Consider the following 24802-nt stretch of genomic DNA (forward strand, 5'->3'; position numbering starts at 1 on the left):
TTTAGAGTATTTCCTATATTATTATTGTTATTGTTGTTGTTATTATTAACATGCTTTGATGCTAAGGGGTTCGACTCCCCCTCCCAACCTGAAAAGAAATCTGCTCCAAATGCAAAACACAGAGAGGAGTTTCACTTTCAGAGCAACAAGCAGCTTTAGTACAGAACAGTTGAGCTAAGCCACGCCTAGGCTCCTTGCTGTCTCTTTGCTCACACAGCAAATACTGTTTCAGTTTACAAACAGCCCTCATCTCTCTCCCACACTGATAGGGCGCTAGCCAGATGAATAACGATGGATACTGGTAGGCAGAGGCAGAACTTTTTCCCCTTATTTTCCTCCCCAAAAACGAAGGCCCACCACATGGTTTCGTAGCGAAGCACGGGGATCGAGCTAGTGCTTCCATAAAAAGAAGATTATTAATATACATTCTGTTTTGTATTTCACGAAAGCTGAAATTCCCCATTTGTGTTCCTCTCTACACGTTTTGCTATATATATAAAAATAAATAAATAAAAATTTATATATAAAATATATATAAAAAAACAAGATTAGGAGGTTTTGCTTTTTTTTAAAGTTTTATTTCTCTTCTTTCACAGTAAATCTGATACAGGCAATTAAATAATTCTGCAAATAAAAACCAAGACCAAAAACAATAATAATAATAATAATCAAGAAAGTTAAAAAGCGGAGGAGTTTTAAAGTTATGAGTGCCATTCATACATACATGTTTCTTCAAAGGTGCATCTTTAAACTGTATAAAGGGAGGACGTTTTTTTTTTAATATTACCATAAAAATAAAATGCAAAGAAAGTTAAAAAAAAAAAAAACAACAACCCAAACCTCCGTTGCTATTTTCTGTTTTGTTTAAAATACATGGGGTTTTTTTGTATTTTATTTGCCAAACCAAGATAGAGAGAACAGATGTCGCAGGAGAACTTCTAGAGAAAGCAAAACATCTCCAACCATGAATTAACCTTGGCTGAAAAAAAATCATCATTAGTTCGGTCAGCAATTTCCCCCCTCCCCCCTCCCGTGGAAACCGGGATTTCACTTATATTATCTTAGTGCAAGGTGCCACTATCACAACAGATTAAAACAACTGTACACTAATGAATAGAGGGTGGCTTATGTCAAGATCCTAGGACAGGAGAAAAGAACAGGAAATGCAGGATTGGAAATTAAAAACCAACAAACCGCATTCGCAGGTGCCGTGGCGATTAAATTTTGCAAAGAGTCCACACGCCAGGGCTGTCGTTGTACAACAGCCGCCATGCTCATAAGCCGCTGCATTTGTGGGACTGCACTCCTAGCCCAGGGAAGGATTTCGGAAGGCCAAGCCAGTTCCTTAAGACATTTTTGTGTTGTTTGTTCTTGAGGACTAGCCTCGTGCAAAATTAAGCATCATTTTGCACCTCCACCCCCAGTAGAGCTTTTCTCAACCTCAGGCAGGCCTTGAAGATGGGCGGATTAGAGCTCCCAAAATTTCCCATCCAATTAGGTAACTTTGGCGCATCTGATGCGACATCTACCGTATTACCACTGTAAATGGTGGGAATGCGGTAATGTCATATAATTTTTTTAATAAGAGGGTGGGAATGTGGTAGATGTAAATATAACTTTTTCTAATAGATGGAGGGAACGCGGTGGGTGTCATATAACTTTAATAGATGGGAACGCAGTGGATGTCCTGTAACTAATAAATAGCGGGAATGTGATGGATGTGATATAACTTTTTTTTTATAAATGGTGGGAATGCGGCGGATGTCATATACCTTGACTTCAGCACAAAGTGGGGGGAAAAAAAATAACCCTTGACAGCACAGCCTGGTCGGGGAATTCTGGGAGTTGAAGTCCACCCATCTTCAAGATGCCTTGGCTGAGACGCACGGGGGCCACGTAAACTGGGCAGAAAGTGTAGCCCTCCCAAAATCAATGGGGCCGTCCCCATCAACCCCCACTCCAGCTGCCTCCTCCTCCTCCTCTGTCATGATGGCCACAAGCTCTGGGGAGGGAGGAGGGCAGGTGTTCCCAGTGGGGGCTAACCAGTAACCCTGGCTATCCTCTTTCAGCCACGATCCATGCATATTAGAGCAGGAATATACCCCGCTTCCGTGGTACCTTCTATTTTTTTAATATATACTTTATATATATATATATATAAAAATATCTATATACATTTATTATTATATTGGGAAACATCTCCAGGGGGGAAGACAGAGAAGGCTGCAAGCGAGTCCAAAAGCACAGAGCTTTCCCCTTGCAAAACACCGTCCGTCGGGATATTAGAATCGATCGGGGGAGGGTGTCACCGGGTATTTTGTGGGGGAGGGGGGTCTATAAGAAGATAAGGTGGGAGCAAACCCTTCATTCTCGGGTCAAGGAGAGAGGTGGGATTGTCTAACGGCAAAGGTTAGTGAGAGACAGAGAGATAACAGATAAATCAGAGCTGGAAGGGACCTTGTAGGTCATCTAGTCCAACCCCCTGCCCAAGCAGGAGACCCTACACCCATTTCTGACAGAATCAGTCTAACTAGATGAGCAGCAGCGACCAAAGGGTACCTCCCCCCAAATCCATCCATCCATCCCCCTTCTTCCCCCGCGCCCCCCCTCCAAACTTCCCTCAACTTCCGATCTGCTCCTCGTTGTAAGCTGTGAGTAAGGGTTGCGAAGAGCCACACAAGGATTCTGTTTGGGAAAGTGCGTAGGGATCCAGGAGATGGAGGAGGAAGAGGTGGGTGGTGGGTGGGATTGGGATTTGGGGGCAAGGGGGGGTGTTGACAGCTTCACTCTTTGTTGACGCGGATTTTAAAAGCCACCCGGCCAGCGAATTTGTCTCTCTCATCATTGGCGGCAATGTTGACAGCGTTCATCTTGCACTCTACATTGTGGTCTTGGTTGAAGGTCAGGTTGAGGAATTTGATGGCCACCACGGGCTGGGTGTAGTTGACCTGAAATGGGGTGGAATAGAAATTTTAAAAGGAAAAACAATACCTTTTTTTTTTTCCTTCAAGCATCCGAAGATGTACGAAAAAAGAAAAAAAAGAGAAAAAAGTTAGGACAAAGTCGCGTTTTTTTTTCCTATCTATGTATCAGAAGTCTCGAAGCAGATGAAGAGAGAGAGACGTCTCCCCCTCACCTCTTCCTAACAGATAATCAGAGTTGGAAGGGACCTTGGAGGTCATCTAGTCCAACCCCTCTTCCCAAGCAGGAGACCCTACACCATTTCTGACAGATGGGGAGTCCAATCTCTTCTTGAAAGCCTCCAGGGATTCCAATATCTTGTCTGGGGCTTCCCTCAGAGAAGAGTGGAGTCCACTGATTCTACAAAGCACCCGAAGAAGGCGGGAGAAGAAGGAACAGACGTAAACTCATCAAGGAGAGAAGCAACTGAGGAGAAACTTCCTCATAGGAGAAGGAACAACTTGCTCTCAGAAGTTGTGGAGATTCCCCCCCCAAAAAAAAAATTGGACAACCCTTTGTCTGGGATAGTACATGTTTTCCTGCTGGAGAAGGGGGTTGGACTAGATGACCTCCAAGGTCCCTGTTCCAACTCTGTTATTCTTTTAATTAATCAGTGGAACAGAAGTTGTGGGTGCTCCAACACTAGAAGTTTTTAAGAAGAGACTGGACACCCATTTGTCTGGAATGGGATAGGGTCTCGTGCCTGAGCAGGGGGCTGGACTAGATGACCTACAAGGTCCCTGTTCCAACTCTTGTCCTCTTCTCCACAGGCAGCAAAAAGACTAAAACATAGGAAGAACGGTTGCAGGAATTCGGTATGTCCACTTTAATGAAAAGAAGGACTGGGGTGCCGTGACAGCAGTCTTCCAATATTTGAGGGGAAAGCACCATAAGTTTCTCCTTAATTCCAGGTTGTTTCTTTCCTTGCATAGTTTCCATGGAAACTATTCAAGGTGAAAAGCAACCTGGAGTTTAGGAGAAACTTCCTAACAGGGAGGACTATTCATCAGTGGAACTGCTTGCCAACAGAAGTTATGTGGGCTCCATCACAGGAGGTTTTGAAGAAGAGATTGGGCGGCCATTTTGTCTGAAATGGTATAGGGTCTTCCTGTTTGAGCAGGGGGCTGGACTAGAAGACCTCCAAGGTCCCTTCCAGCTCCATTATTCTGTTCCGTTATTATTATAGATCACGGGCTTTTTCTGTGCCAAATGTATAGGCAGCTTTTTTTAAAATGGCCCTTGTTTCGTTTGTACATTTATACGTAAGGAGTTGAAGGCCTCGTGACTTGTTTCCTTTGGGTGAAATTTTTATCCTACATCCTTCTCTACCCCCGGATTCCCCATGTTGTAGGGTTTCCCAATCTTGACAATGTTAAGACACATGGACTTCAACTCCCAGAATTCCTCCCCAAAACGGAACGACTTTCTTAATAGACGGTGGGAATGCAGGCCATGTAATATTACCTTGACTTCAGCAAAGTAAGAAACGAACAAACCCTGTGATAACTTAACCAACGAGTTAAATGCGAGATAGACGCCCTGACTGTCAATTCATAAAATATTTATCTGGACTTTTTAGAGTTGCCAACGGAAAGGGAAGGGGGAAAGGGGTTTGAATGGGCAGTGCGGCAGCTTGGAAACTGAAAGCGCATTCCATAAATAGTTTTCAAAGATAGTAACTAGGAGACTGAAGTTTCTTCCGGGCAAAATTCTAACTGGAGAGCGTGATTGATGACTCTGGGCTATGGATGTGTCCAGTTGGAGAATATGAATTATGATACACCTGGGGGGAGGGGGGGGAAACCAGGGTCAAGGGTGACAATGAATTCTGTGCCTCAGAGTTGGCTACACCCAGGCAGTGCCTGCATGTTAACTCTCAATAAATCCTTTCGAACTCGAGACTCATGATTTAATTGAGGGTAACTGCCGGAATCCTGACAATGACAATTAAATGGAAAATTGATCTGTTGGCTGGGGAATTCTGGGAATTGGAAGTCCATCCAAGGTTGAAAAGTGTTACACCAAACCTTGATCTAATCCCACACCCCCAACATCCTAAATTTAAAATAAGGGATTAGAATTTAAAATAGGAACAAATGTGGCTAGACTACCTTCCTCAATTTTTGGGGTAGGGTAAACTTTCTTAATAGATGGTGGGAATGCAGTTGATGTAATATACCTTGACTGCAGAAAAGTGAACAAAAAAACCATGATAACTTAAGTTATCATGGTTAAGTTATCAATGAGTTAAATGTGGGCTAGATGGCATGAGAATTAAATGGAAATTTGATCTGCTGTTTGGGGATTCCACCTATCTTTAAAGTTTTCTGATTTTGAGAAAGTCTTTTTTTTTCACTATCTAGAGTCCAAAAAAAGAGGGAAATTTGGCTGGGGAATTCTGGGATTTGAAGTCCATGGAGATTTTTTAAGAAGAAATTGGGCAGCCTTTGTCTGGAACCTGTAAAAATTGCTGAATGCAGCTCAAGAGGATTGCTAAAGCATCTGAAAAAAGTTTTGAACTTCACAGAATTAAAACAGCTCTGTTCTGCGTCCATTTCAAGCCTTTTGTCCAAATCTACATTGTATTTTTTTTTCCTCCTTATCCAATCTCTTTCTCCAGGGGGAGGTGGGGTTAATCCGCGGTGGCTGCAAAGAATAAACTGGGTTGAAAACAAAACAAAACAGGGTGGCAAAATTATTAACCCGGGTAAAATAAAACACCTCTGCGCCCAGCCTCCCATGAACCAAAAACCTGGGAATTTCCCAGCATGCACCGGGAAAGAATCGATACTCACGTGAACCTTCTTTCCATAATACGGGAAGTACATGAGATCGATGTTCCCGTTAGCAGGGAACATGGCCAATTCTCCCAGCTTCTGCACGTCTTCCTCTTTCTGGGAAAGTGAAAAGGGAGGGAGGGTGTATCAAAGGATAGCCCGAACTTTGCCCCTCCCCGCCAAAATAACCCCGATTGCATCTTCAATTATTTTTTATTTACCTTAAACGCAGGAATGAGGCTGCTACTGGTTCACACCGGTTCGTCTGACCTGGTTGTTAATTTTATGGCCCGTTCGGCTAACCAGCAAATACCACCCCACCTCGCCCTTCCCAGGAGTCTCCACGTGGCCCATTTTGGATGCCAGGTAAGTGCAGGGCGCGCACAGAAGCTTGGCGTGGCCAAAAACGGGTCCTCCCCATCATGGCCACGCCCACCCAGCAGCCGGGCAGAGAACCGGTTGTTAAATTTTTTTTGAAGCCCACCTCTGCTTATAAATGCATATTGCCTCCGCATACCCCAAACAAGCTACGACAGATCGTAAGTTTTGCAACTTCTTCTCGTTCCTGGAGGCTTGCATCTTTTAAACTCCCAACACCGGCCCATCAGACCTTAGATTCTCCCACAATGCCCCCCCCCAACCAAATGGAAGCCCCCTGCCTTTCCCCCCTGCCTTTCCCTGGGATTCTTACAACGATTTCATCTTCGTGGCTGCTTTCCTTCTTCTGACGGTGGGAAAACGGCGAAGAAAAAAGACGCGACAGGACGCAAACATGCAAACCAGGCGGAAGGGACAGGCGCGAGCGACGGACAGACAGACGGATGAGTTGATAAAACAAAGGAGCGGGTTAATAAAGAAAGAGAAATGAGTAAGGTCTGATTTAGGGAGGGCTGCTCCCCTGGACAGTTTGGGGTGCGGGGGAAAAAAGCTGTTGCAAAGTTTAGCTGAAGATGGAGATTCTAGATTTTGAGAGAGGCGGCTCATGTGGGCACGGGAAGCTATGAGACATTTGTGGCTGCGGGGAGGAGGGTCAAATGTCAAGCAGAATTCCTGTGTCCCCCCCACCTTCAAAGAAGCAGGCGCGGAAGCTGGAGGGGCCACTTCAGAAGACAGCCAAAGAGAAAGGTTTGTGCAGGATTCACCCCTATTTCAGATTCAGGTTCAGATTAATGAGAATCAGAAGGGACCTTATAGGTCATCTAGTCCAACCCTCTGCCCAAGCAGGCGACTTGGTCTCCCCCAAAGGAAGGAAGATGCTCGTGAGAAGACGGGCTCAGCAGGAAGGGAAGGGAAACAGGTGTTGGGGTGCGAGGGAGAAGAAGAAGGGGGGAAAACATGCTAACAGGGCAAAGAACTAGGAGAGAGACTGGGCAGGAGGGGGTCCTCGGTGGTCTCTGAGTTGGGTGGTTTTCTTGCAGACGTTTCGTGGCCCAACTAGGTAATATCAGCAGTGGTAGAAGGGAGGAGGATTTGGGGAGAGGAGGAGGAGAAAGAGAAAGGAGAAGGAATAAAGGGAAGGAAGGAAGGAAGGAAGGAAGGAAGGAAGGAAGGAAGGAAGGAAGGAAGGAAGGAAGGAAGGAAGGAAGGAAAAGAAGGAAGGAAGGAAGGAAGGAAGGAAGGAAGGAAGGAAGGAAGGAAGGAAGGAAGGAAGCAAGGAAGCAAGAAGGATTGTGGAGGTCCTTGTTGCTCTGAGCTTGGGGATTTTCTTGCAGACGTTTCATGACCCAACTAGGTAACATCCTCACTGCTAGAAGGGAGGAGCATTTGAGGAGAAGAGGAGGAGGGAGGAGGAGGAGGAGGGAGGGGGGATCGTTGGTGCCTTCTGTGCTTGGTTGTTTTCTTGCAGACATTTCATGATCGAACTAGGAAACACCATCAGTGCTAAAAGGGAGGAGGGATTGTAGAGAGGAGGAGGAGGAGGAAGACTGAGGGTTCTTGGTACTCTGTGAGATGGGTTGTTGCAGACGTTTCATGATCCAACTAGGTAACATCATCAGTGCTAGAAGGGAGGAGGGATTGTGGAGAGGGAGGAGGCGCGGGAGAAGGGGGAAGAGGAAGAAGAGAAGGAAGTGCAGGACTGAGGGACCCTTGGTGCTCTCGGAACTGAGTTATTTTCTTGCAGACGTTTCGTGACCCAACTAGGTAACGTCATCAGCGCAGCATTCTCCTTTCCTAGAGCCTGGGTCCTCTGCTCTATGGCTGCCTCCTGAAGCAAGGCACAATCTATTATTATGACCATCCTAAAAAGCAACTATTAAGCCAACTACAAGTGGGTGAAGAAGAAGAAGCCCCAAAAGTGGCCATCTTACGGTCCTCCAAAGTAGCTCTTACCTCCCGCGCGGACTTCAGTCTCTGTCCGCAGAGAATAAGGGTTTTGCAGGAGACAGACCAGGGAGAGGCGCACAGAGTGAGTAGATAAAAGGTGTGAACAACCAAGAACAAAACCAACGAGAGATGGAGAAGAAGACAGAGAAATTGGGGAAGGGGGACCAGGGAGGGGGTGGGGTCTTTTTTTTACCTTGGCCGCGCAGGAGATGTTCATGGGCAGGTTGCCCCCTGCGTAGAAGTTGATGATCTACAAAGGAAAGGAAGTTGTTTAGGACAACCGTTTCTCAAACTCGGTGGATGGAGGATGCAGACGGTTCACACTGGTTCGAGTGAACCGGTTGTTAAATTTTTTAATCCATTTTAATCGCCGCTTTGGCAAACCCGTAAATTCCACCACTGGCCGGCCCCGCCCACCCCCTCCTCTCCCACCCTACCCCACCCCTCCCACATGGCCCATTTTCGATGCCAGGTAAGTACGGGGCCTGCTCAGAGGCGTGGAGAGGGCGAAAAATGGGCCTCCTGCAGGCTCCGGAAGGCTGGAAACGGGCCCATTTCTGACCTCCGGAGCCCGGGGAGGCTGTTTTCACCTTCCTGTAGGCTCAAAGAAAGCTTCCACAGCCTGCGGAGGGTGAAAACAACACAACCACCCTGCCATGGTGCAGGAAGCCCACTGGGGCCACACCCACCCAGCAACCGAGCAGAAAGCCGGCTGCTAAAAAATTTTGAAGCCCACCCCTGACTCCAACTCCCATAATCCCCCAGCTGGCAGATCAGTTTCCTATTTAATTATCATGCCATTTAGCCCACTTTTTAAACTCATTTATTCATTTACTTTGTCATTTACCTTGTCATTTTCCCCCACTTTGCTGAAGTCAGGTTATTTTACGTCGACCGCATTCCCACTATCTACTAAGAAAGTTATCCACATTAAAAACAAAAACAAAAACAAAAACGGTGATATTTTGTTCTTGTCCTATCCGGGCTGAATTCTAGTCAATCCTTGCTGGGAGTTGGGAGTTGAAGTCCACCCATCCTCTAGGGGCCACAAATTTTGGTTTAGGATCGCCATTTGGTTCTCGGTGGATTTTTTACACTTAATGACCATTGCAACATCCCTGAGGTCACATGATCAAATTGGCAACTGACTCGTATTTATGGCGGTCGTAGCATCCCGAGGTCACGCGATCCTTCTGACAAGCAAAGTCAATGGGGGAAAACCAGATTCACTTAACGGCGGTGTTACTAAAGTAAGATTCCACTGGGCCAGCGAGGCAAGAACGGCCGTAAAATGTCTGGCTTGGTGACATTAAGTTGTGGTTCAATTTTGGTCGTAAATCGAGGACTACCTGAATTGGCCAGGAGGCCATTTTAAGAAGCCCCTTTTGCAATGTCCCCAACCCCAATTGCTTCTTTGTCTCCTCCCTACGTCCCCTCCTCTTATGGAGACCCTCTCCCCATTCTCCCTCAACCCACCCGGTTCATTTTGACCAAGATGCAGGGCTGTCCCTCCTGGTAGCCATAAGTCGAGTCGTTGAGTCCCGAACAGTCTCTCAACATCGTGCGGTTGAACTGGCAGGCCCTCTTGGGGTAGTTCAACACTCCGTTGTCCGGTTGTTCGTTGTAACGGCCAGGCTGGCAGAATTCGTTCATGGCCACTTGCCGAGAATCATTGTAGGCTGGCAGAGAGAAAGAGAGGAGGGGAGATTTGGTGGAGAAGAACATCCAGGTAGCTTCTTGGAGGTTTCTCTTTCCTTTCCCCTTCTTTTCTTTTCTTTTCCTTTCCTTTCCTTTTTCTCCTTTCCTTCCCCTTCCCTTCTTCTTTTCCTTTCCTTTCATCTCCTTGTTTCTTTTTCCCTTTCCCTTCCTTTTCCTCCTTCCCTTCTCTTCCCTTCTTCCTTTCCTTTCCTTCCCTTCTTCCTTTCCTTTTTCTCCTTCCCCTCCCCTTTCTTTCCTTCCCTTCCCTTCTTCATTTCCTTTCCTTTTTATCCTTCCCTTCCCTTCTTTCCATTTTTTCCTTTTCTTCCCTTCCTTTTTCTCCTTCTGTTCCCTTCCCTTCTTTCCTTTTTCTCCTTTCCTTCTCTTCCCCTTTTTCCTTTCCTCTCTTCCTTCTCTCTTTTTTCCTTTCCCTTCTTTCTTTCCTTTCCTTTTTCTCCTATCCTTCCCCTTTCGTTCCTTTCCTTTCTTTCCCCTCCCTTCTTCATTTCCTTTCCTTTTTCTCATTTCCTTTCCTTTTCCTCATTTCCTTTCCTCTCCTTCTTCTTTCTTTTTTCTCTTTCCCTTTCCTTTCATTTTTCTCTTTTCCCTTCCTTCCCTTCCCTCTCTTTCCTTTCCTTTTTCTTCAAAATCAGAGTCAATGAGCCCCATAGCAAATGGGCCAGGCTGCACCGTGGTTTGGCCAAGGGTGGGTTGGGTTAGGACATAGGGGCACTTGCTAGGCCACAAACCATGGTTTCCTCAACTGTTGCTTTTTTAATTGCTTTTAAATTTAATTGCTGTTCTTGATTTGTTTTATTGAGATTCAATTTTGTGAACTGCCCATAGTCGCTACAGTTGGGTGGACATATAAAAGTTTCCTTTCCCTAAAGCACTTTTTTTAAAAAATAAACTTTATTAAATAGAAAAAAGTTAAAATATACAAATATACAAACTCAAAAGGCAAAGATTCATACAAACATCACAATAATCTCTGTGCTAAAACTAATTAAGCTTTCCTTTGATACATTTGACAGTGAGTTAAATATTTCCTAGATTATATTCTGTGGCAGTTATTTCTTGATTCCTATAGGTTCTCTGTAATTTGTGTTCTATCAAACATAATGTTCTGTTATTAATGTTTGTTGTTGGATTGTACTTATCTATTTTTACCGGTGAATTCCTTCTATTAATTGTTTAAAGGATGAGGGAGTCTAAGACTAACATTAACAATTCCTGTTTGTTATTGTATGTATCATAATCTGTTTCATAAATTTGTTTTCCCCCCCTTGATTCCCCTTTTCGGTTTTTTTACGTTCTAGCCAATCGTACCACCTATTCCAGATCGAGTAAAATTCTGCCTCCTCTTTTCCTTTTAATTTTAATGTGAGTTTATCCATTTCTGTGCATTCACAAATTTTTTGAATAATAAATTGTATTGGTGGTATATTAAGCAATTTCCAAAATTGAGCCAGTGAGATACGTGCCGCTGTTAGAATATGGATAATCAAATATTTTACTTTGGAGGGATAACCTTCCTTAATGATACCCAGAAGATACAATCTAGGTTCCCACTCCAATCCACTCTGGATGATTTCTTCTAACCAAGTTTTAATTCTAATCCAAAAATTTTTGGCCACTGGGCATGTCGACCAGAGATGGAAGTAGATACCACGATTCCCTTTGCATTTCCAACAAGTTAGAGAGGATATATTTTTGCTAATCTGGAGGGTGCTAGATGCCATCCATATATCATTTTATATAAGTTCTCTTTATAAGACACAGATTTAGTTATTGTAAGATTTCTCTGCCAGATTTCTTCCCAGTCTTCTCAGTCTATATTATAGCCGAAATTTCTTGCCCACGCTATCATTGGTCCTTTCACAATTTTCTCGGCTAATTCATATTCCAATAGATAATTATATAATTTAGATATCATATTCTTATCTGGGCCCCAAAGTATCTTATCAAATTTAGTGCTTTTTGATTCTATTCCGAATTCTTTTAAAACTTTCTCATATCTTATTGCTATTTGGAAATAGGACCAACGATCAATCATTATTTTTGGTTTTCTAAATTCTTGGGTCGATTTGAGCTTTCCTTCTTTGTCTAAAATTTGGTGATATTTGAACTTTTTACTAATGTCCATTGTATTAGGGTGGAACATTGCCTCCATTGTTGACAACTTTTAACGGAACTTTCATGTAATGGTTTTTCCTAATATCAGACCAGGTTTTTTATCAAAGATTTGCGTAAAGTATGTCTCTAAAAGTATGAGTGATTTTTACTACACGGGTTCCACGAGAAGGCATGCCACCCTATTTATAAGTCATATCCTTCTAATGTTAGAATTCTTTTGTTTTCCAATTTAATTCAATCCTTTATCCACATTAACATCGCTGCTTTATAATAGGTCTCCCAGGCAGGGAGACCAAAGCCGCCTCTGCTTTTACTGTCTTGTAAATAAATTTTCTTAATTCTTGACTTCTTGCCTGCCCAAATGAATTTCATAGTAATTTCTCTAAAGCACTTTTTTTTCTTCCTTCCTTCCTTCCTTTCCTCCCTTCACTTTCTCCCACTCTTCTCTCCTCCCCTCCTTTTTCTCCTCCCTCCCCTTCCTTCCTCCCTTCTCCTCTTTTTCCTTTTCCTTCTCTTTCTTCCTTCTCTTCTTCTCCCTGTTTTCCACTTTCCTCCTGCTCCTCTTCTCCCCATTCCCTTCCCTTCCACATAGGCACACAAATCCTGGCCACGCGAGGGGTGACAGGATAGCATCTTGCAATATTTGAGGGGCTGCCCCACGGAAGAGGAGGGGGCTAATCTATTCTCCAAAGCCCCCCAAGGCAGGACAAGAAGCAACGGATGGAAACTGGTCAAGGAGAGAAGCAACCTGGAATTCAGGAGAAAATTTGTAACTAACAGTGAGGACAATTAGCCAGTGGAACTGCCTGCCTCCAGAGTTGTGAAATGCTGCAACACTGGTGGTTTTTAAGAAATAGACTGGACTTGTCTGAAATGATATAGGGGCTCCTGCTTGAGCAGAGGGCTGGACTAGATGACCCCCCCAGGGTCCCTTCCAAGCAGTCTTATTCTGTTATTCACCTTCGAAGGTGAACTTGACTCCTTTCCCTCACTTACCTTCCAGAAAGGTATTGAGCATTTTCACGTAGCTGTCCCAAGACTCCGTTTTGCTTAAGTTGTAAGTAATTTCCAGGCTTTCTGTTTGGGGACGGATCATCATGCCTGCCATTAAAAGAGGAGAAAAATAAATCTAAAATCCAACTAAAATTAAAAACAGATAACATGAAATCATTCCGGAATAATAAAAAAAAAGAAAGTCAAAACATTAAAAATAAATGCGACAAAGCAAAATAACTCAAAACCAAAAATAGAGAGAGAGAGAAAATCAACTAAAAATAAAAGAGATGAATAAATTAACATTGGCAATTAAAGAAAAAAGAAACTAAATACTATATGGCACGGGATCTATTTTATCAACAGTTGGAAAATAAAGAAATAAGTTAAAATGGAGTAGATGAATATACAGAGAAGTAAGTTAAGATTGCTTATAAAGATAAAATACCTAAGCAACAACGGTTTGTAAAGAAAATGTGATTACTGATATTTTGGCAAGGAAAGTATGTTAATTATAATTGCTAGCACAAGATATATGTACCCAGTCGACACACTGTTTAAATGAAAGATGGACTTGTCATAAATATAAAATAATTTTTTTTAATAAAAAACAAATGAGACAAAAGCAAAATCATTCAAAACCCCAAAAAAGAGAAAATCAAATCATCAAAATAAAAGACATATATCTCAAATGTAAAATGTAAAAAGAAGTGAAATGATAATGATAAAATGCAATATAAAATGTTAATGTCAAATCAAAATAAAAAAAGGAAACAACATTAAAAAAAAAACAGGACCCGTAAAAGATAAAAGAGAATGCACAATGTTATAAAAGAAATGATTTAAAAAAAAAAAATCAAAGGAAAGACAAAAGAGAATGCAAAACGCAAAATTAAAATAAAAGATAAAATAATAAAAGATAACAGATAATCAGAGTTGGAAGGGACCCTGGAGGTCATCTAGTCCAACCCCTGCCCAAGCGGGATACCCTACACCATTTCTGACAAAATGGCAGCCCAGTCTCTTCTTGAAGGCCTCCAGGGATGGCGCTCCCACAAGCATCTAACCAAGGATGCAGGGCAAGACCGGAAGGGGGCCCAAGTTTCTCTTCTACCTGGCCTGAGACTCACCTGGGATGGAGAGACGGTCCTGATACTTGGGGATGAAGGGATCCACGGTTTGCAACATAACCCACATGGTGAGAGTGAAGAGGGCAGTCAGGAAGCCGTAGAAGACCAAGTAGAAGAGCAGGATGAGGGCTGAACAGGGGGGGGGAGAGATGAGGTGGGGGGAGACACAGGCGGCCAGGTTAGTGACATGCTTTAAGGAAACCCCCACCCCCACAAGTTGTTATGGTTATTAATTTTATTTGCACAGATTTAAGCAGTTTTTCTCCACCTTGGCAGCTGGAAGGTGGATGGACTTCAACTCCCAGAATTCTTTCTCTTTCTTTCTTTCTTTCTTCTTTCTTTCTTTCTCTTTCTTTCCTTTCTCTCTCTCTCTCCCCCCTCTGACAGCTGGAAGGTGGATGGACTTCAACTCCCAGAATTCTTTCTTTCTTTCCTTTTCTCTCTCTCCCTCCCTCTGTTCTTTCCTTTCTTTTCTTCCTCTCTTTTTCTTCAGTTTCTTTCCTTTCTTTATTTCTTCTCTTTTTCTCCTTTGTCTTCCCTTTCCTTCCTTTTTTCCTGCTTCCCTTCTTTCCTTCTTTTTCCTTCTCTCTCAATCTTTATCTATTTCCCTTCTTTCTTCTTTTCTAACATTCCTTACTTTCATTTCTTAACTTCCTCCCTTCCTTTCTTCCTCCCTCCCTCCTTCTTTCATTTCCTTCCTTTTCTTTTTTCCTTCCTTTCTTCCCTTCCCTTTCTTCCTTCCTTTCCTTTCCTTCCTTCCTTCCTTCCTCTTTCACTCCTTCTCTTTCTTCCTTGGCAACTTGAAGATGGAAGGACTTCAGCTCCCAGAAGTTGAATTTTTATTTTGTTATTTTCTTTTATTCTTTCTTTTTCTTTCCTTCTCTCTTTCTTTCTGGCTGGGGAATTCTGAGTATGGAAATCTACCCACCGTCCCAAGATTACCAAGGTTGAGGAAAAACTGGCCCACTGTACACAAACATCTGTTCTTCTCTATCAAACCCACTACTTGGATTTCTTGGTGGGTTTAATATCCACAGGTGAGGCCCCTCCCCCAAGGATGTCCAGCCCCGCCCCCCAATCCTCCTTTACCTGTCCTCTGCCAGGGCTCCCAGGTGTGCCCTGGCTCAACCCCAGGCTCTGTGCCAATTTAATTAGATGATGGCTGACCAGTAAACCTGAGAACTTGCTGGGGTGTCACCACCTCCTGCTTAACCCAAGGTCTTTGGTGGGCGGGAAGACAGCGCCAGCAGCGCCTTTCCTTCAGTATGGGGGCAGGAAATTAAAAAGAGCAAGCAGAAAGACACACACACACACACACACACACACACACACACACACGCAGCTTATTTGAGGGACCTCTGCAGTGGGGGGTCCATATTGTCACGGGCGGGGAGAGAGTGAGAGAGAGCAGGAGAGAGAGAGAGAGAAAGGTGAGAGGCGGAAGAAAGAATGTAAGAGAAAGCAAGGGGAAAGAAAAGGAAGGGAAAGAAGGAAAAAAGAAAGAAAGAAAGAAAAGACTGAGAGAGGAGAAAGAAGGAAAAAGGCAAAAGATAAATGAGAGGCAGAAAGAAAGAGAGAAGGAGAAAGAGGTGACAGGCAGAAAGCGAGAGAAGAAAAAAGAAAGAAAAAGAAAAAGAAAGAAGGAAAAAGAAAGAAAGAAAGAAGGAAAGAAGGAAGGAAAGAAAGAAAGAAAGAAAGAAAGAAAGAAAGAAAGAAAGAAAGAAGAGAAGCAGAGCGAGAAAAAGAAAGAAACAAAGATAAATGAGAGGCAGAAAGAAAGTGAGAAGGAGAAAGAGGTGACAGGCAGAAAGCGAGAGAAGAAAAAAGAAAGAAAAAGAAAAAGAAAGAAGGAAAAAGAAAGAAAGAAAGAAAGAAAGAAAGAAAGAAAGAAAGAAAGAAAGAAAGAAAGAAAGAAAGAAAGAAAGAAAGAAAGAAAGAAAGAAGAGAGGCAGAGCGAGAAAAAGAAAGAAACAAAGATAAATGAGAGGCAGAAAGAAAGTGAGAAGGAGAAAGAGGTGACAGGCAGAAAGCGAGAGAAGAAAAAAGAAAGAAAAAGAAAGAGAAAGAAAGAAAGAAGGAAAGAGAAAGAAAGAAGAGAGGCAGAGCGAGAAAAAGAAAGAAACAGAGAAAGATAAATGAGAGGCAGAAAGCAAGCAAGAGAAAGAGAGAGAAGAAAAAGAAAGAAACAGAGAAAGATAAATGAGAGGCAGAAAGAAAGTGAGAAGGAGAAAGAGGTGACAGGCAGAAAGCGAGAGAAGAAAAAAGAAAGAGAAAGAAAAAGAAAGAGAAAGAAAGAAAGAAGGAAAGAGAAAGAAAGAAAAGAGGCAGAGCGAGAAAAAGAAAGAAACAGAAAGATAAATGAGAGGCAGAAAGCAAGCAAGAGAAAGAGAGAGAAGAAAAAAGAAAGAAACAGAGAAAGATAAATGAGAGGCAGAAAGAAAGTGAGAAGGAGAAAGAGGTGACAGGGCAGAAAGCGAGAGAAGAAAAAGAAAGAGAAAGAAAAAGAAAGAGAAAGAAAGAAAGAAGGAAAGAGAAAGAAAGAAGAGAGGCAGAGAGAGAAAAAGAAAGAAACAGAAAGATAAGTGAGAGGCAGAAAGCAAGCAAGAGAAAGAGAGAGAAGAAAAAAGAAAGAAACAGAGAAAGATAAATGAGAGGCAGAAAGAAAGTGAGAAGGAGAAAGAGGTGACAGGCAGAAAGTGAGAGAAGAAAAAGAAAGAGAAAGAAAAAGAAAGAGAAAGAAAGAAAGAAGGAAAGAGAAAGAAAGAAGAGAGGCAGAGCGAGAAAAAGAAAGAAACAGAGAAAGATAAATGAGAGGCAGAAAGCAAGCAAGAGAAAGAGAGAGAAGAAAAAGAAAGAAACAGAGAAAGATAAATGAGAGGCAGAAAGCAAGCAAGAGAAAGAGAGAGAAGAAAAAGAAAGAAACAGAGAAAGAAAGATGACAGAAAGAGAGAATTCCCTATTCAACCATGCCTGCTTTTCCCCCCCCTGCTACTCCCTAGGGCGGAGAGATTGCAGAGGAAGGGATGACAAGAGAGGAAGCAGGCATAGAGAGTTGAAGTCTAGCTAAGCCGGCTGGGGAATTCTGGGAGTTGGAGTCCACCAGTCTTAAAGGGGCTGAGGTTGGAGATCCCTGCTTTAGATGCCCAGGCTCTGCAATGTCCAGAATGCCCCCGTCAGCCCCTCTGTTGGGAATTCTGGATGTGGCACTCCTAAAGTGCGCCCCCTCCCCAAAAAACAGGTCACCCTCTCCCCTGGGGGAGATCCTCAGAGTTTGAGGGTGGGCCGAGGCAGAACTTCTCACGTAGAAAAGGACAATTAATAAATTAAATGGAAGCCAAGATACCTTGTCGTCTCCCCCACTCCCGAAAAAAAGCTCTAGGCACTGTCCTTTGGGGATGGGGTCTTTGCAGAATACCCCTTCCCCAAATCTGCCAGGGTTACAGACCCTCTGGTTTGGGCAAAACCAAGATGCCCTTCCCCCCCTCAAATCACGGTCAGAGAACTAGAGAAACCACGAATGGATCTTCAAGCAAATTTAAATAATCCAGACAACACGATGTTCATGAAGCACTAAGAAATGTAGCCTGTTTCCCCCAAAAATACGACCTACCTACCCTGAAAGTAAGTCCTACCTTGATTTGTATACGTGTGTCCAATATAAGCCCTACCCCAAAATAAGCCCCGATTAAGATCCCGCCTACTCCAGAATGGACAGGTAAAAATTAAGCTAGGATAGGGATGGGGGGATGGAGCTGCCCTACTACTTACCTTTCGACAGGTGTAGCCAGGCCTCGCACCCCCAACACCTGCCTTGCCGGCCTATTTCTTCTGCAGCCGGCAAGGCTGGCAAGGCTTTCCTGAAGGCCTCTGGAGCTGATAACAAAGTTCTGGATCGATCCAGAGTTATCGACTGCAGAGGCCTTCAAGAAGGCCTTGCCAGCCGCAGGAGAAGGACTTCCGGAAGGAGGCCGGTGGCGACGCACACAAGTGAGGTTAGTCCGTGGAGGACATCCCCCCCAAAAATAAGACCTGGTGCCTTTTTTTTGGTGGCAAAAATATATATAAGACAGGGTCTTATTTTCGGTAGAAACACGGTAATTAATAGAAAATTAATAAAGAGAGAAACCACGGCCGCATGGCCGCTCTCCTTGGATTCGGAACAGTTTCTCCCCCTGCCAAGTCTGCAGGCCATCCTCGACTTACGACCCAAATGGAGCCCCCCCACGACATTTCTGTCGTTAAACGAGATGTTCAATCAGGGAGTTTCTTCTTCTCCCCTCGTTTTCTTCCTCCCCCATCGATAAGGGAATCGCTGCAGGGGTTCTGTTAGTTTGACGGTCATTAAGTGAATCTGGCTTCCCTCAACGACAGCACTCACCAGAAGGTTACAAAAGAGGATAACGTGACATACTCTCCCCCCTGTCGCTGCGGCCATCATAAATATGAGTCAGTTACTAAGCAGCTGAATTGGGATCATGTGGGGATGCTTCAGTGGTCGTAAGCGTGGGAAATGGCCATAAGTCACTTTTTTTCAGCGCTGTTGTAAACTCTGAATGGTCATTAAGCGGATCGTTGTAAGTCAAGGACTAGCTGTACAAAGGGATCTATCGATTGCCCTCCAGGGTATCCATCATCACGTCCCAGTCCTGTTTCTCACAAGTTGCTCCAAAGAGTAAGGATCCCTCCATCCTCCCCCACAAGTCATGAGGCAGGTAGTCCTCGAGTTGCAGCCACAATGGAGCCCAACATTTCTGTAGAGAAGCGAAACATTTGTTCCGCGTGTCTCGACCCATTTTACGACCTTTCCTGCAGCTGTCGTTAAGTGGATCGGTGGCAGCTTTTGAAGCCAGTCACCCAGTTGTTAAGAGAATCTGGCTTCCCCCAGACGGTGTTGGTCAGGAAGTCCCCATCAGCTGGTTGAGATTCGCTTAACAGCGGTGTGCAAGAAGGGTTGTAAAAGGGGGCAAAATTCACTTAACAACGGTTCCACTTAGCAACAGAAATGTGGGGCTCAATTGTGGCTGTAAGTCAAGGACGACCTCTATTTCCTTGCAGAAATTTAGATTTTTTTATTTCATGAATTTTGGGAGCCAAATGCAAAAATCTAAATTTCTGCAAGAAAACAAGACGTCGTCCTCGACTTTACAGCCACAATTAGAATAGAATAGAAATATAGAATAACATAGAAAATAGAATAGAATAAACAGAATAGAATAGGAATAGAATATAAATTAGGATAGGATAGAATCAGAATTGGAAGGGACCTTGGAGGTCTTCTAGTCCAACCCCCTGCCTAGGCAGGAAACCCCCACACCACTTCAGACAAAATGGTTATCCAGCATCTTTTTAATTTTAATTATTTTTTAATTAATTGAGCCCCACATTTCCGTTGCATGTGTGTGTATCTGTATATATTACACACACACACATATCTACATATACCTATATCAATATCTCTCTATCTCTCCATCCATTTATCTGTCTGTCTGTCCGTCCATCCGTCCATCCATCTCTCTCATTGCTTCCTAATGCTGTTTTTTTCTTCCCACAATGTGTGTTTTTTTTTTTCTTCTTCCTCTAACCCCAACAGAATAAAAGGCAATTTATCCAGGCCTTTATTTGAATTTTAATCAAACTCTGACCTGCAAAAAAAAATGAATCGTGGAAAAAAAAAAATAAGAAGAAAGAAAAGAAAAGCTGAAAGCCTTTTGGGGGAAAAAAAATGTAGGTTAAGTCAGAGCAGAATTTTAAAACCGCTCCATTAAACCGGCCCCATCCATCTTCAGGAGGGAAGGGGACCAAAAATGGAGAAGGGGACCAAAAGAAAAAAAGACACTTCTTCAAAACAGCCTCAAAGATTTGGAAAAGATTCATTGGAGCATTTAACTGATTGTCAGACAGCTTCTTTTTTTAAAAAAATTATGCCTTGTAAATTCTGATTTAGGAGTTGCTTATCTCCGGTTTCAAACCTTGGGTAGCTTAAAGCAAGTTTCTTTTTTTCTTTCTAGCTATCCTTCTTCCTCCCTCCCTCCTTCCTTCTCTTTCTTTATTTTTCTTTCTCTCTTCCTTCTTTCTTCCCTCCCTCCCTCCTTCCTTTAGCATAGAACGGAATAGAACAGAAGGGACCTTGGAGGTCTTCTAGTCTAGCCCCCTGCTAGAGCAGGAGAACCTATATCATTTCAGATAAGTGTCTTCCTCCCTTCTATCTTTCTCTTCCTATCTCCTTTCTTTCCTTCCTTTTTCTTTGTTTCTTTAGAGTAGAATAGAAAATAGAATAGAAAAAGAATAAGAATAGTATAGAAGCTGGAAGGGACCTTGGAGATCATCTAGTCCAGCCCCCTGCTAAACAGGAGAACCTATATATACCATTTCAGATAAGTCTGTCTATCTGTCTGTCTGTCCTTTCTTTCTTTCCTTCTCTTTTTCTTTCTTTCTTTTTCTTTCTCCCTCTCTTTTCCTTCTCTCTTTCTTATTTCTAAGAATCAACCCATGCTTTACACCTGGATTGCTTATTACCTCCAAGCGGCTCCCTTTCCCTCCTCGCTCACAAACCCCAAAAGGGAAACAGTCATGGAATTGTCCCAATAGGCGGAAGGGATTATGAAACTGGGTCAGAGAGGGGGAAAAAAAAAAACCCTTTCCCTCTAAAAGCCAATAATTAGGACATAATTCCCATTTTACAGAAGGGAAGATCGAGGCCAAGAGGACGTAACCAGGCCTCCATTCCAGCCGCCAAAAGAATCTGTGACTTACCGAGCTAACCTACCTAATCCAGGTTTTTATACACACACACACACAACACAAGTTGCCCAACCAGAAATTAATCTGGGACAACCCAACAACCCGCCCATTTAAAAGGAGTTTTGGAGATGTCTTGCAAAAGGCAATGATGATACATCGGTGATATATTTCAAATTGCGTCACCATAATCTACCTTAATCGGCCAGCAGAGAACAGAGAAATAAACCTGGGATAATCTCTGCGGCTTCTTCTGGCGAACTCTAACCTCCTGGAGTTAAATAATACCCAAACCACTGACCCACCTTTCCGTCCAGGTGTAAAAACCCACCGCCTCCCCGGGAAATCTGGCTCGCTTTTCGAGAGCGAGCAAAGTACAATTTTTAAGAAAAGATTCCCCTAAAAGCCGGAGGAGATGACACTTTTAAAGGAAAACATTAGACACCGGAGATTTTCCAAGAAAAAAAATATTGGACAACCCTTTGGCTGGGATAGTACATGTTTTCCTGCTGGAGAAGGGGGTTGGAGTAGATGACCTCCAAGGTCCCCTTTCCAACTCTGTCATTCCATTAATTAATAAGTGGAGCAGAAGTTGTGGGTGCTTCAACACTGGAGTTTTTTAAAAGAAGAGATTGAGCAACCGACTTGGAATGAATGAATAGAATGGAATTCTTTATCGGCCAAGCGTGGTTGGACACACAAGGAATTTGTCTCGGTGCAAATGGTGTAGTAGGATCTCCTGTCTGAGCGGAAGGTTGGGCTAGATGACCTCCGAGGTCCCTCCCGACTCTCTTATTCAACTATTCAGTGGAACTGCCTGCCACCAGAAGTTGTGGGCGCTCCATCGCTGGAGGTTTTTAAGAAGCGACTGGACCACCATTGGCCTGACATTGTGTAGGGTCTCTTGTCTAAGCAGGGGTTGGACCAGATGACCTCCAAGGTCCCTCCCAAGTCTGTTCTCCTGTTAGTGGGAATGGCTTGCTTCCAGAAATGGTGGGTGCTCCATCAGTGGCTGAAATGGTGTCGGTGTTTTCCTGCTTGAGCAGGGGGTTGGACTAGATGACCTCCAAGGTCCCTTCCGACTCGGTTACACTGGCACCCTATCTCTGACTCTGGCACCCTATCTCTGACATGTTTCGTTTCACTTGCCCCCTAGCGTCCCTCGTTCGGATGGATGGCTGCAGACATCGAATAAATAATGAAATAAATAATAGTTCCCCTTCTATTCAAAGATTTTTTTTTCCCTAGTCCTTCTCCACCTCCTCCACCTCCTCCTCCCAGGTCCCTCTGCCAGCTGCAGGAAAAATGGGCCAGCACACTGCACCAGCTCCACCCCCCTTCCAGCCTGCACGAACTCCCCGTCTTTCTCCGCAGAAGAAACAGAATTCACACACTACCCCTCCCCGACATTGCCAACTGAGTAACAAACCTAATTTCTTCCTCTTTTCGTCCTTATTCTTCCTCTTTTCCCCATCACTGCAGGAAGTGGCTTTATCCTCACAAGAATCTTTAGCTTATCTTGCCCGCCCACCCACTTCCATTCCAAAAATGGGGCTCCACTCCCCGCAAAAAGCTAGGACAGAACTTGGCCAACCCCAATTTGGGGCCTGGCTGCATTTGGATAATACGCCTTTTCCCAAAAATGAGCCAGCTTGCAATTTTATCTTTGGTTGGTATCTTTTATTTCCATGATATATTGCAGATATAGGCTTATCTGCAATATTTTTGGCAAATGTAACTATCTTTGATTTGCAATATTTATTGCCAATATAAGTTCGTTTGCAATGTTTATTGAAAATATGAATTGGTATTTTTTATTTGTAATATTTACTGCAGATGTGAGTTTATCTGCAATATTTTTGGCAAATGTAACTATCTTTGATTTACAATATTTAGGGCCAGTATATTCATTTGCAGTATTTATTGCGAATATTAATTGGTATCCTTGATTTGCAATATTTATTGCAGATATGAGATTACCTTCAATATTTTTGGCAAATGTAACTATCTTTGATTTGCAATATTTAGGGCCAGTATATTCATTTGCAGTATTTATTGCAAATATTAATTGGTACCTTTGATTTGTAATATTTATTGCAGAGATGAGTTTTCCTGCAACATTTTTGGCAAATAGAAGCATCTTTGATTTGCAATATTTATTGCCAATATAAGTTCATTTGCAATCTTTATTGAAAATATGAATTGGTATCTTTGGTTTGTAATATTTACTGCAGTTGGTCTGAAATATTTCTGGCAAATAGAAGCCGGTATCTTTGATTTCACAATATTTATGGCCAATCTAAGCTCATTCCACAGGATTTATTGTGAATATAATTTAGTATCTTTTATCCGCAATGTTTGCAACCTGCCCCGTTTTGCATGGGCTGGGCAACGCAGCAGGAGGAAGAGCATAAAAATAACCCCACCGAACCACTGATAATGACCACATGAGGACACTCACCCAGATTCACCCCCCAGAGCCATGGGGGAGCAAAGGTCAAGTGGAATACACAACCCTGTTTTTTAAATCTCAGTTGCATCCCCCATAAACAAAAGTTCCTAGTTTGTTTTACTGGCAAATCCCAGCCCTTCCTTCTGACTGCAAAGCAAACACCAAGGCAGAGATAATTTGGGGTGGGTGGCTGGGATGGCAGAGAGAGAGAGAGAGAGAGAGAGAGAAGGGGGGGGCATCTTGAGAAAAGCAGAGCCAGGTTTTCAAGGGGATTGGAACAGCTCCGCTGTGAGACCAACAGCCCCTCCCTCTCTCCTTCCAAGGGTTGGAAAGTCTAAGAATAATGCAGTATTTTTTTTTAGCCCTTGTCAAGAAGACAGCAAGAAATCTTTGCAAAGGAAGAACTGGCTGTATCGAGTTGGAAGGCAAAGTGGGGGGAGGAAATTAGCAGGGAGGGAGGAGAAAGGAGGTCAGGTTGGTGGGGAAGAAGGAAGGATGGGCAGAAAGAGAAAGAAAAACGAAAGGAAGAGAAAGAGAGGCAGAAAGCAAAAAGGAAGGAAGAAGGAAAGGAAAGGAAGGAAGGGAAAGAAGGAAGGAAGGGAGGGAAAGAAGGAAGGGAAAGAAAGAAAGGAAGGAAGGAAGGAAAGATGGAAAGGAAGAAAGAGAAAAAGGGTGCGAAGGAAAAAGAAAGGAAAGAAAGGAAAGAAGGTAGAAAAGGAAAGAAAGGAAGGAAAGGCAGGAAGGAGAGAAAAAGGGAAGAAAGGAAGACAGAAAGGAAAGAGTGAGAAGAAGGAAAGAAAGGAAAAGAAGGAAAGAAAAGGGGAAAAGAAAGAAAAGAGGCAGAAAAAGAGAAAAAAGAAAGGAAGAAAGAGAAAAAGGGTGGGAAGGAAAAAAGAAAGGAAAGAAAGAAAAGAAGGTAGAAAAGGAAAGAAAGGCAGGAAGGAGAGAAAAAGGGAAGAAAGGAAGACAGAAAGGAAAGAGTGAGAAGAAGGAAAGAAAGGAAAAGAAGGAAAGAAAAGGGAAAAAGAAAGAAAAAAGAGGCGGAAAAAGAGAAAAAAAGGAAGGAAGAAAGAGAAAAAGAAAGGAGGAGGAAGAGAGAAAGGAAGAAGGAAGAGAAAAAAGAAAGAAAGGCAGAGACTAATAAAAAGATATTTTTTAAAGAGGCCAATTCATTAAAAGACCACCTCCACTCCACATTGGGGGGGGGGCTGCTCCCTGCCTGGAAATCCTGCCCTCCCCCTCCCCCAAAAAACACCCACACACACACACATTTCTTTCACCCTCACCCTCTCTTTCTACAAACCCAACTGCAAGATTGTTCTGGGGGGAGCCAAAGCCATCCCAACTCTAATGCCAAACTCTAATGCCAGGGACCTGTTGTATTTATTATTATTTTTAATTTGGGCTCCCCGCAAAATGCAAAAAAAAAAAATACCGGGAGAGGGCTGCGTAGTACGGAGAAGAAGGGAGGGCGGGGGAAGAAGGCACAGATTGCCAGTTTGGGATATTTAGGGAGGTGTCTCTCTCTCCCCCCCCCCCAATTAAAATGGAGGTGCCAACCCAGATGCCAGCCAAGTGCCAACTGCAGTCTT

General features: G+C 43.3%; 1 protein-coding gene and 2 long non-coding RNA genes across 5 annotated transcripts in view; 1 reads left to right on the forward strand and 2 right to left on the reverse strand.

Moving 5' to 3' along the window:
- LOC148129198 (uncharacterized) overlaps window positions 1-24802 on the reverse strand; it is a 91439-nt gene that overhangs the window by 62183 nt on the left and 4454 nt on the right. The gene's annotated exons all lie outside the window — the stretch shown is intronic.
- Window positions 1-24802, forward strand: part of LOC148129199 (uncharacterized) — a 155049-nt gene that overhangs the window by 2509 nt on the left and 127738 nt on the right. The gene's annotated exons all lie outside the window — the stretch shown is intronic.
- The window catches only part of ATP1B2 (ATPase Na+/K+ transporting subunit beta 2), a 25320-nt gene continuing 1894 nt past the window's right edge, over window positions 1377-24802 (reverse strand). The window contains exons 2-9 of one of the 3 annotated variants that reach the window (XM_087946572.1): window positions 14021-14149; window positions 12894-12998; window positions 9540-9742; window positions 8257-8313; window positions 8070-8090; window positions 6430-6459; window positions 5757-5855; window positions 1377-2948 (exon numbers count right to left, since the gene is read on the reverse strand). In XM_087946572.1, the coding sequence (XP_087802698.1) occupies window positions 2784-2948; window positions 5757-5855; window positions 6430-6459; window positions 8070-8090; window positions 8257-8313; window positions 9540-9742; window positions 12894-12998; window positions 14021-14149 (809 nt within the window). In that variant the 3' untranslated portion in view covers window positions 1377-2783. Of the gene's footprint in view, window positions 2949-5756; window positions 5856-6429; window positions 6463-8069; window positions 8091-8256; window positions 8314-9539; window positions 9743-12893; window positions 12999-14020; window positions 14150-24802 lie in introns of all 3 variants that reach the window. The other 2 variants (XM_087946571.1, XM_087946573.1) reach the window with 2 other exon arrangements.

Source organism: Notechis scutatus, chromosome Z (assembly GCF_049901735.1).
Source record: "Notechis scutatus isolate UNSWTSFEM ecotype Mainland chromosome Z, rNotScu1.2, whole genome shotgun sequence".
Taxonomy (NCBI): domain Eukaryota; kingdom Metazoa; phylum Chordata; class Lepidosauria; order Squamata; family Elapidae; genus Notechis; species Notechis scutatus.